The sequence below is a fragment of the Schistocerca americana genome, chromosome 6 (genome assembly GCF_021461395.2).
Source record: "Schistocerca americana isolate TAMUIC-IGC-003095 chromosome 6, iqSchAmer2.1, whole genome shotgun sequence".
Taxonomy (NCBI): domain Eukaryota; kingdom Metazoa; phylum Arthropoda; class Insecta; order Orthoptera; family Acrididae; genus Schistocerca; species Schistocerca americana.
In genome coordinates this window covers 333905787-333917578 of record NC_060124.1, presented here as the reverse complement: position 1 = coordinate 333917578, position 11792 = coordinate 333905787, and the positions used below count along the sequence as shown (strand labels likewise).

The window sequence follows — 11792 nt, the reverse complement described above, 5'->3', positions numbered from 1 at the left end:
AGTGAATTTTTTTTTTTTAAATCTCAGAGTTCCACTTTCACTATATGTCCTCAATTAGTTGTTGGATGTACTCAAATACATGTGCACTCTATCTACCAATCCGTTCTCTCCTCTTAATGGTTTTGATTTCAACGAAGGTTGTTTTGACTTTTTTATTTGTTGAAGCAGTCCTTGCGACGATAATTTCTTTTTCGATTTCTTCACATTTTTCCTGTAGCCTTTTCGCTTTGGGTGCCGTGCACTTTCTGTTTATTTCATTTCTAAGGAACTTAAATTGCTGTATTCCCGTCTTTCCTAGAACATTTTTCTAGTTCCTTCTTTTGTCGGTCAACTGAAATATTTCTTCTGTTGCCCAAGGTTTCTTCGCAGTTAGCTTTCTACACCTATTAGCATTAGAACATTTGAAATTGCGATAACAAACCGTACTATTTTCATATTTATTCATGCTCTTCTATACATCTACGTGTAACGTCAGGAAGAGCTTCAAGTGTTCGTGCAGAGCTTTTCTCTGTCGTCTGGTGAACAGTTTTGGAAGTAGAATCAAAGTATTTACTGAGACGATGAGATGCGTTTCCAAAGCCGGGTATGGCACGAAAATACTGAAAATCCATTATCTTTGAGCTGCAGTTGTTTGCTTGACTCGTAGTTCTGGATGTTTCGTTACCTGTGAGAATCGAGTGTTGAGTGTTGTGCAAGTGAAATGGATAAGGTAATTTTTATTTAATAATTAGTTAGGAAAATGTGAATTGGTGAAGAAAGGGAGAAAAACAATTTGATGTAAGGGTGCTTTTTTTCATGTTAAGCGTAGCAACAGTGCATCATGTGTAGCGGCGTGTCCGGGTGGCGACTGTTGTTTAATTACTTGTTACATTTCTTGTATGTACCATCGTTATTTGTAAACTATAGAAAATCGTTTTTGTGTAGGTTAATGCATTGAAGGACAAAGGAAATGCCGCCCTACAAGCGGGCAAGCTCGACGAAGCGATTAAATGTTATACCGATGCAATAGCACTGGACAAAAACAATCACGTTTTATACAGTAACCGTTCAGCAGCGTATGCAAAAGCAGGAAAGTACTCTCAGGCACTGGAAGATGCGGAAAGAACTGTGGAATTGAAACCTGACTGGGCTAAGGTGAGTCATTACCATAAATACTATTTCTTGAGTTCAAAACTCGTTATTGCTTAGAGTCTTACTTAAAGGTTTAGTCGTTGAAACTAGAAATAGATACTTTAAATAAGAACTGACGTACAAGCTAGTCATTGGTGTGAGAATCTGATGGTGAGAAGACGATACTACGCTGAACCGATAGCCGCCAGATTCTGTTGTAAGCAAGTTAGTGCTATGTCCACAATGATTTAGACATCGACGAGACTTGAACATCAATTCTCCTTTCTTTTAGAAAGGAGTAATTTAACGTACTGTATGAACTTATGCACATTTGACTATGGACGTTCGTGGAAATAACCACTATGATATTGTGAAAAAACCACGCGCTATGTAGTGTTCCGTGCAGGCAGATGTAAGTTTAATTCATTATAATCTTTTGTCCTAATGGCTGGAATCAAGTATTCGATAAGTATGATACTATGAAATTAACTCAAAATCGCATCTGTACATTGTACTAAAGCTTCATATCTTGGAGAAAGAACAAACCTCTCAACTGGAGACAAATACTCCAGTCTTATCACCCATTGAATGCCAAGTCCGCTTATTGATCTTTTTCTTGGTGTTTTGATAGTATACTGTATAACTGCCTTCTTTAATGAGAAAATGTAGTCCTACCTGCAGCATTCATAGCAAATAGGTCAGTTTCTAAATGTGGATGTTCACATGTGGTGTGTTTGAAAAAATGTTAATGCCTGACATAGTCAATTTAAATAGGTGCCTTCTAATGCAGGTTTCAGATAAGCCAATGGCTTAGTGTGAGTGTAGAAATGTTAACATTTGAATACTTCCACATTGGCAGTCACTAGCCCCAGTCTTGATTTAGTGTGTGGTTCTCCTATCCCTTCCTCCCGTGATTGAGCTGATGGTGCATAGATTAGATTGGAAGGTGTTAGTTAGATTATGAATTGGCTTCGCCAACAAATGTAAATATGGTAATCATCCAATCTGTAGTGTAGCCCGAGGTTTGTTTATTCCACGTGTAACATACCTTTCATTGTACATAATTACAACTGGAAGGTTAATTTAGGAAATCTATATTATGTAATAAATCTCCATTTATTTTGGTGAATATACAAAACATTATACAAAAAATATGAACAATGTCATGGTGGTGGTGGTGGTGGGGCAACACGGCAACTTTTATTGCCCAACCTCCATTAATAAATCTGAATACTACTTTCCAGAACACATTAATAAGAGATAGGGCATCCCTGCACATGACAAACAACTTTCTAAATCTGTAAGGAGTATTATTAGTTGATTGGTTGGAGAGTAGAGGGACTAAACTGTAGGGTCATCAGTCTCAAGCAGTATTGCGATTTGCCCCGTGTAATAGTGTAATTTCATGCCATGGCCCTTTCATTCAGTATTAATAAACTATATCACATTTGGCTCCTGCAGAAGCTATAAGAGCATCAATCATGCTCTAACAACTTTGGAATACTGTGTACTCACTGACTATGCAGACAATAGTATAAGCAAACTCAGCTCCAATTGTGTTTAAAAATATTAAATAGATTTTAAGTGACATAACAAGCATGTAATAGAATATTATCTTGTGTTAGTGATAAGTTTCTTATACAATTACAGTCTGCAGAAAAGTTATTTTTCCCATACAGTAGTGGCAAGGTGTATCAGAATATGCATTTGCTGATCAAAACGCCAATTAGTTAGCAATTACAAGGCAAGTAGCAAACTAAGGTTTGATGTAGTGCCCTTATTCTCACATGAATGGCCAGAAACTAGACTAGTGTCCATTATAAGGAAAGAAAGTAAAGGAGTTAGAATTTCCCACCACTGAAATCGATGTTAATGGCCATACAGTAAACAATCAAGTTCCACAACAGGACAATAGATTCCAGTCCATTGCTGTCCTAAGAGGAATGCTGTTTAATTAATACTTCTTCAAGGTGTGAAAAGCAAAAGCTCGGTTCTATTTTCAGTCGGCCTTTTCTGTTAATGTTAATGGAGGTAAATTATATTTACTCAATTAATTAATTGTCTGCATCTAACTATTCCATAAACCACCTGAAAAACTTTTTTTTAGTAACAGCTTTAACATTGTCTGCACATAGGACAGATTTTTAATATGCCCTTGGGGATAGATTTCAACGTTGTTGAGGGAATATAGCCTACCTACAGCCCATCTAGGCTAAATTATTTATTTAGCAGTATTGTATTACGTTATGGAATAATACATACAAGACTTGGATAATATCTTGTGAATGTGAGCAAAGAAGTGTATTAAATTGGAGGAAGTGAGGGGAAAATTGCAAAGGGCTTGAAAGAAATGAAACATATCATGTCTCGTAGACGTGCTGCAAATCTAGTTAGGGTGTACTATTGTGCTTTGGCAGGTTAAGAAACGTAAGCCAGTGGGTATTAAACCGAGCAAGGTGGCGCAGTGGTTAGCACACTGGACTCGCATTCGGGAGGACGACGGTTCAATCCCACGTCCGGCCATTCTGATTTAGGTTTTCCGTGATTTCCCTAAATCGCTCCAGGCAAGTGCTGGGATGGTTCCTTTGAAAGGGCTCGGCTGTCTTCCTTCCCCATCCTTCCCTAATCCGATGAGACCGATGACCTCGCTGTTTGGTCTCCTCCCCCAAACAGCCCAACCCCCAGTGGGTATTTAAAGCTTAGTGACAGTAATCACGCTAATACCACCATGGCGTTGTCATTGTGTATAAGTAAAGTTATCACCAAGGTGAAATGTAAGCTTTGATTACATTATTAAAAATTATGAACTGACTTACAAAGATGACAACTTACACATGTACACAAATAGCTGGATGTAAGCGTACAGAGTACTTGATGTAAATAAAGTAGCTGTAATTAACTAGGTTGATGATTTCATGAGCTGGTATCAGCAGCTCACCTCATGAAAACCCAAAAACACTGGAAAATAAAGAGCAACAGCTTTTAATCAAGCAAATGCAGCTGAATTATTTACTGGGACATTAGGGAAGTCTCTGATTCCACCCATCTTTGACACATCATGTCATCAATATGGTGGAAAGCCTACTTCCAAAATGGAGACAATATTGTCACAACATACACGTGCCAACTAATGTGAACAGAAATAAAAATTACACAAGAACATCCAACTCCAACAATAAAATGAAACTAAAGGGGCAAATGCGGCAAATAGGGGGCTTAAGACAGGGAAAAGCTAAATATATAACAATACAAAACCTCACACCATTAAAAAAAAGACTCAGTTTAAGACAGTGCTACAGCCACAAAACCACCAGGAATTGTGTACACTTCACTCAACCTATATAGTTCAAACTGAGCCCACAATACCAAAAAGCCATCTGCAATTCTGTAAAGGGGATTGGACATTTCCTTTGACCTTTACTGATCAAACAAAGCCCTCGACACCAAAAACCCAACACCTAGAACTACGAATAGTGAAATTTATTTTACTATATAGCTACACTGGACTCGCATTCGGAAGGACGACGGTTCAATCCCGCGTCCGGCCATCCTGATTTAGGTTTTCCGTGACTTCCCTAAAATTGCTCCAGGCAAATGCCAGGATGGTTCCTTTGAAAGGGCACGGCAGACTTCCTTCCCCGTCCTTCCCTGATCCGATGAGACCGATGACCTCGCAGTCTGGTCTCTTCCCACAAAACAACCCCAACAACAACTATTATATAGCTCAAACACAGCTATCGATACCTGCCAGCAAACCACAAATAAAAAAATCACAACCCCATACTTTACACACCTACATAACTCACAAAACACCGCTGAAACCAAACCTCAACAATTTGAAAATCCAAAAACCCCCATATTCACTAGATCAATTAAACAATTAAACTACAACTGAAATACCATAAATATAACAGACAAAACATCAATTTACTATTGAATAAAACCAAAGCTAGAGTTACTTACCAACAAAAGTCTCCAACAAAATCGCGTAGTCTTGCTACAATACCCCCCTCCCCCCTTACACACACAAACTAATTACACCTAACAAAAATGCCACACGCACATAAACAAAAGGAAAACAATACCTCACAGAAAACAAAGCAAGCACTTCCAAAATCACGTTACAGCACTGATTACTCAGGCTCAAATAAACTCAAATTACTACAGTGATAACAAAGACTCAAATGAACCCAATACCACATGTCAACAGTCACCACCAGATGGTGCCATCAAATACAGCACCACGATGTCTACAGGCACGATCCAACTCAAGAACACGGCACTAGCGACATCACACACAACACCACCACCACCATTGTGTCACGGGTCAAAGTGGATGGGTGAAATCAGACACTTCCAAAGTGGAAGATACCAGTCCATGACACTAAACCAGAGCAAATCAAACCATCATTGCCCAGTGACAATATCCTGCCACTCCAGCCAGGTTAGGGTTGCTGCTATTAGAATAATACTAACAGGCTCATTTATATGTCCCACCCCCCTCCCCATCCAAATCAGACCACCACTCTCAAATACTCATGATAAAGAGACGGAGACAAAAATAGCACAATGGTCTGCCATCAATGGTATCTGTTGCCAGTGGCCACAGTGAAATCTGCATGCATTCAACTTTTTGACTCCGCTCTGCTGGGCAATGTGTTGGACGATTACGTTTTGTTATCAGCCATTTTCCTGGTGGGCCACAAGTTCAAGCCTGAGCTGGCTTGCTGTACTGTTGCTGTCCCCAACCTGTACAGGCCTACATTGTTGCTGACAACTGCCCGGGGCGTGCCCATCCACCATCATCTTCAATTATGCTGGACTTCATGGCTTAAACACCATATATCCTGGAGTGTTGTAGATGCGGCCACAGATCAGCCGAGCCATGCGCAGTGGCCACAGTCGTCCAGCACCAGTAGAGCAGGGCTTGCATCATGCTTCCCCAGTTGCTTGAATGCCAATAGCAAGCATTACCAGCCGGACAGGCAAAAGGCTGACACGCCATGCTTTCGCGACCATCTTTGTCGCCATCTTCAATAACCTGCTCTCAGACTACAGCCCCATCCCTTTAATTGGCATGAGTAAAGAACTAATATAACAAGGGTTGTTTTACTGACAGATCACCAAATTGTTCCACACCCCACATCCAGACAGCACTCCGCCCTGATTTGGTGTCGGCCAGTTCAACCATCACTGAAGGGGTCACATCCCAACCCCTACAGAACTAAATGTATTCTATTGATGTAATAATTGTATACTACATCTAATGACACATATGAAGAAAATTACAGGTGAAGCTGGGAAAAAGAAAAGCAACACACGCAGAAATTGAATAGTGGCGTAAATTTTACTTTCTAATGTGAGTTTCGTTTTTCTTCGACTAGTGTTACAAATAGACTCTCTTCCATCCTGCAAACTCCACAGCTTCTCAGACATTTGTTTACAGTCCTTAAACCACCATCATGTAACTCCATATTTTTACTGCCAGGTTTATGTTAGAAAAGAGCTTTGGAAGACCGGTCTGATATAATGGTAACTTTTCTAGAAGCCTAGGAGTTAATTTTAGTTCTTTTTTCTGATTTCATTTATTTTGTATCAGTTCTCCAGTTTTTCCACTCTTTTAAAGGATTCCTGTTTCTTTTCTTCTTTTGAGCATTGTTGTTGATTTTCCTCTTTTGTCACCTATTTTAATTTTTGGTTGCTGCCTTTGGGAAAAGGTCAGACATCGTCTCATTCAGGTGGTCCCTTCCTCTTGTACTTACTTACAGCTCTTTTCTTTTTCTATTGTGGGCCTAGGACTACAGCTCAAAATGTTGGATTTTCTTTGCTTGTGCTAGGTTAATGATCTGTTGTGCAGTTCACTTCAACATGAAAAGAATCAACTACAATATCCAGTTTGTGAATTCAGTTGTACATGAAATCATTGGAATAAATAGCTTGTGCAGCTGTTTATTTAAAAAAAAAAAAAAGAACAACTTCTGTTGTTTGGCCACTGAAAGGTAACCCATCCCTGTTGAAATGTACTCCGCAGTAGTTGCACATCATCAAAAACCTGTTTGAACTTAAATGTAAAATTTTACCTGCTATTCACTACAGTAACAAATAGTGCTAATTACAACAACAAAAATGTCATGTTTCATAGGAACAAATTAATAGCCAACATCTCTTGAAGTACATCCCTCTCTCCTAAATCATCGGCTACTTGTTCACTTAAGAAGTCAAATTTTTCTTCGCAACGTGGTGCTTGATAGTCTTAGTACTGAAAATATGCAAGGAACTGTAGGCATAATCTGTATCGCTTCACGCAGGGGGGCTACCTTCAATCTTGGATGTTATTGAATTTAGCATATGTTAAAATTCAGGATTAAGTAAGACACTCCCCCCCCCCCCCCCCCACACACACACACACACACACACACACACACACACACACACACACACACACAAAGATACAGGCCTCCAAAAGATGACACTGTGAACACCATTTTGAAGATGCGAATTTCGGAAACGTTTTTAAAATGCTCTAGCTCTGTAATAGTTCTAGATATTTTGTTAGAGGGTTTTCTTATTTGGAACATAATTGATTTATGATTACAATGGTATTCTCAGTTTGGACATATCTGTCAAAGTTCTTTTACTGTCACTTTTTGAATTTTCTTTTATATTTTACAGAAAAAAAATTATTTTCAATAATGCTAATCCAGAAAAGTTAGATTTTTCCTGTTGATTAGTATCGTGTAAAGAAGAGGTACCACATTTGAGTTGGATTGGAATTATTTTTAAAAAAAAACCTTTTTTTGGGTAATGTATGGCTTTACTGAAGTTGTTTCTTGCTAATTTCTTTGTTACAATGTGTGTTTCTATTGTTATTGTTGCAAATATTGCTTAAACTTTGTTGTCTGTTTCTTTGTTGTGGTTGTTCATTGCAGGTTTCTGTTCTGTAGTTGTTCAGTGCTAATTTGTTCACTGAAAAGGCTTCTAAGAGATCTTAGACCATTCAGTGAGTTCTGTGCTTTCATGAGGAATTTGCCAGTTGACACAGTTGCAGTGTTTTTTTTTTTTTTTGAAAAGGACTATTTGAAATGTCTTGTAATTGGGGTTGCAGGAGAGTGAAGTGCGCTGACTACACATGACATAAAAAAAGACTTTGTTCAGGTTCGGAATAAGTGTTCTCATTTGAAGACTCTGTTTCAAAGTGAGGCTGTTTCCATTGACGACTTTTTGTGTTCTAAATATTTTGACATAATCAGAATAACAACAATGATGGTTCCAGAACAAGGTGAAACCTCCCATGGTGCAGATAATGCAGATTTTGCATCAGTAGAGGAAGAATTAAATACCTGGAATCAGTCAGTTACAGAGATCGGTGTTAGTCCTGTTAAGAAACCGTGGCCAGTGAATTCAAGTCATAGGCTCTATGCATCAAGAAAGCATAGAAAAATTACTAAAGGTATTGATGAATACACCACATCAAAACTGACCACACTCTTCAAAGTAGACGTTCCATCTTCAGAAGAAAATGAACCAAAGCACTCTTTAACCTCTTGCCAGGAATTTTTCAGAAATATCAGTTCAGCTGTTGAATATTGTGAATCCTACAGTGAAAAGGTGAAAGTTTTAACTATTATTCCACTGACATTTTCAAAGGAAAAGGAGTCTTTGGAAGACCAGATCCCTATTATGGTCATCCTGTAGAAGCACTTTAAGTTCAAATAGTGCAGCCATTTTATCTGGAAGATAAATGGAACTGTTCTTACCAGAGTGCCAACAAAAAAGACACTATAACTGTAAAAGTTGAAGGTCAAAAAGTTGTGAAAGTGAAGAGGTACATGACTAGCAGTATTAAAAGAAACTTTTGCAATTTAGAAGAGCAACTGTACAACTTCACATATTGGAAGATCAAAGTTTTATGCACTACAACCAAAGTGGGTAGTTCTACCGATGTATGTTTCTGTGTGTACTGCATGCATTTTGAGCTTTGTGTGCAAACTTAGAACAACTTACTGGAGCATGCGACACCTTGGTTGGGCATGTCAAGTCATTAGTAGTCTGTGATGTAAAGCGAGAGACTTGCTTGTTTCAAGAATGTGGTGACTGCCCTGGAAAGGGAGGACTGTCTTTAGACACTTGGCCTGGAAGACATAGCAGATAACTCTGCAGAAATTACATATGTGACATGGGAGGAAAATAAACTAATTAAGAAAACTGTTGCCTTTGACAGTTTCATTGATGAACTTGATAAATGATCTGTGAAAGCAGTACCGTAACACACCAGCCTCTGAAGAAATTGCCGCAACACACATTGCAGAAGTGGTAGGGTGTTTACAGACTGAAGACCTATTTTTAGTGCTTCACTGTGATTTTGCTGAGAACTGGACTGTAATTCTTGCACAAAATGTACAAGGATATCTTGTAGTAATGACCAGGTGTCAATTTTTACAGTGGTGACGTATTTTCAAAACAAGACCACAAATGTTGCAGTTATAAGTGATGACACAGGATGTGACTCAGCACATGCTTTGCTAGTAATGTGCAAAATTCTTCAACCACAAAAGGGGCAGAGATGATCATCATTATTTCTTATGGTGCTCCTAGTCATTTTAAAAATCGTTGCCAGCTGTTTTGAAGTGAGTGAGTTGCTTGTGCCAACTGACTAGGGTACACAGTGCTACTGTTGTGGGAAGGGCCTTGTGATGGTGTAGGAGGCCTGCTGAAGCACCATACTACAAAACGTAATCTTTCCAGACCAAATACAGCTGTGATTCAGAATGCTGAGGATTTTACGTGATAGGTGAAATGTTACACACGCACAGCCCTCATTCATTTGTCCAAAGAGGAAATCGAAAAATTCTTTGAGCGGAAAAAAGAAGAATGGTCAAAACAAACTACTACTGTGACAGAAATTCGGAAGACACGTTTTTGGACTCAGTGACGGGGGAGCTCATATTAAGTCTTTGGAGCTTTCACATACATTTTGGAACCATTTAAAATGCTTGAAAAATGTGTCTCTTACTCATCTTTCAAATCTAAAATTGTGTTAAATAAGGCTAGGTTTTGATTTTTATGATCCTGTTATGTGATAATGTGGTAAAAACTTCAGTTTGTAAAACCTGTTCAACCTAAAAGTGGAAGCTCTCCTTTTCAGGGAATGTAGAACTATATGGTACTAATCTACAGAAAAAAGATCAAAATTTTATGGATTGAATTTTTGGAAAAAATTCCATAAATTATAAAAAAGAGTTCAGAAAGCTGTAGTAAAAGAACTTTGACAGATAAGTCCAAATGGAGGATTTCTTTGTAATCCTAAAGCAATAGTCTTTTAAATTAAAAAAAAAAGCTAAATATCTAGAACTGTTCCAGAGATACAGCATTTTAAAATTTTTTCCAAAATTCGTATCTTCAAAATGGTATGCGCAGTGTCATCTTTGGAGGGCTGTATCTTGGAGCAGAAATTTTTTGGAGAAAACAAAAAATACTTGTTCCTTACTTAGTCCTTCATTTTAGCATATGCTAAATTCAATATCAGAGACTATGAAGTTAAGATTTTTTTCTAGCATGCCTGAATTTATATAGACTACAATTGTAATAGAATTCAAAAATGTATGATACTCCACTAACTGTTATTTTTGTGTTCAGATTTCTCCTCAGGAGCTTAGCAATGTTTTGCTGGGTATGGGCTTGGTGACCGCGGGGTTCCTGAGCTGGGGACTGGTAAGCACCGCCAGCCCCCGGTCACGGTAAGCTCTGGGCATGCTTCAGTGACCACCGTGCGGCAGTGGACCATTGTGTGTCTCAGGGAACGGGGATCTTGGCTTGACGGCACAGATCGTAAAATGAATCTATTAAAAAGAAAAGAAAAAACCTTAATCTCAAGGTGTACTGTGTGCTGATGGGATGCGTGGCTGTCAAGGTGGAACAATCATTATCGTGCAACCTCAGTTGTATAAAGCTTACTCAGGCACGCGGGGCTCAGTCTGAGTGGACCCTTATTTCACTAGCTGCTCATCTTCTTCTGCTCCCAGTGGAAAGGGTGTGCCGCCTGGGAGTATTCACACCCATTCATCCAAATGAATGAGAGAGGCTAGTCCTCCTGGTATAAGAATACTTTGGATTGCAGTAACGTGGCTCATGGAGTCATGAATAACAATGTTTTTCTGGTGATAAAGAGGAAGGTGGGGCATTTGAAAAAGTGTCCCCCCTTCTATGTTCATAAGGAATTGGAAGTCATTCCTGGGACATTAAAATCTATAAAACAATTGTGCGATGGCTCATTGTTGGTCGAAACTAGCAAGTCAAAGCAGGTAGACCTTCTTAAGAAATCACAGAAACTTGGTGACTATGATATGGTTGTATAGATGCACATCTCTCTCAACTCCAGTAACAGCATTGTCACTTGCCAAGATATCATTGACAAAGCAGAACTGAAGCAAGAATCGGCATCCCAGGGAATAGTTGATGTGGAGCAATGAATTCTGAGGAATAATGGAGCAACTGAAAAGACTGCCACTTTCATTGTCACATTCAGTTCTCCGACACCGCCTGAACATCTTATGGCGGGGTTCCTTTGACTTAATGTTCGGCCTTACATTCCAAACACTATGCAGTGCTATAAATGCCAGCATTGCGGCCATGCAACCGTGAGTTGTGGAGGTGAAGCAATGTGCGGGAACTGCAGGAAAGCC

At 39.0% G+C, this 11792-nt stretch overlaps 1 protein-coding gene across 1 annotated transcript in view; it reads left to right on the top strand.

Moving 5' to 3' along the window:
- The first annotated feature begins 552 nt into the window (after nucleotides 1-552).
- The window catches only part of LOC124619753 (stress-induced-phosphoprotein 1), a 56660-nt gene continuing 45420 nt past the window's right edge, over nucleotides 553-11792 (top strand). The window contains exons 1-2 of the mRNA XM_047146331.1: nucleotides 553-709; nucleotides 925-1134. Coding sequence (XP_047002287.1) covers nucleotides 701-709; nucleotides 925-1134 — 219 coding nt within the window. The 5' untranslated portion in view covers nucleotides 553-700. The remainder of the gene's footprint in view (nucleotides 710-924; nucleotides 1135-11792) is intronic.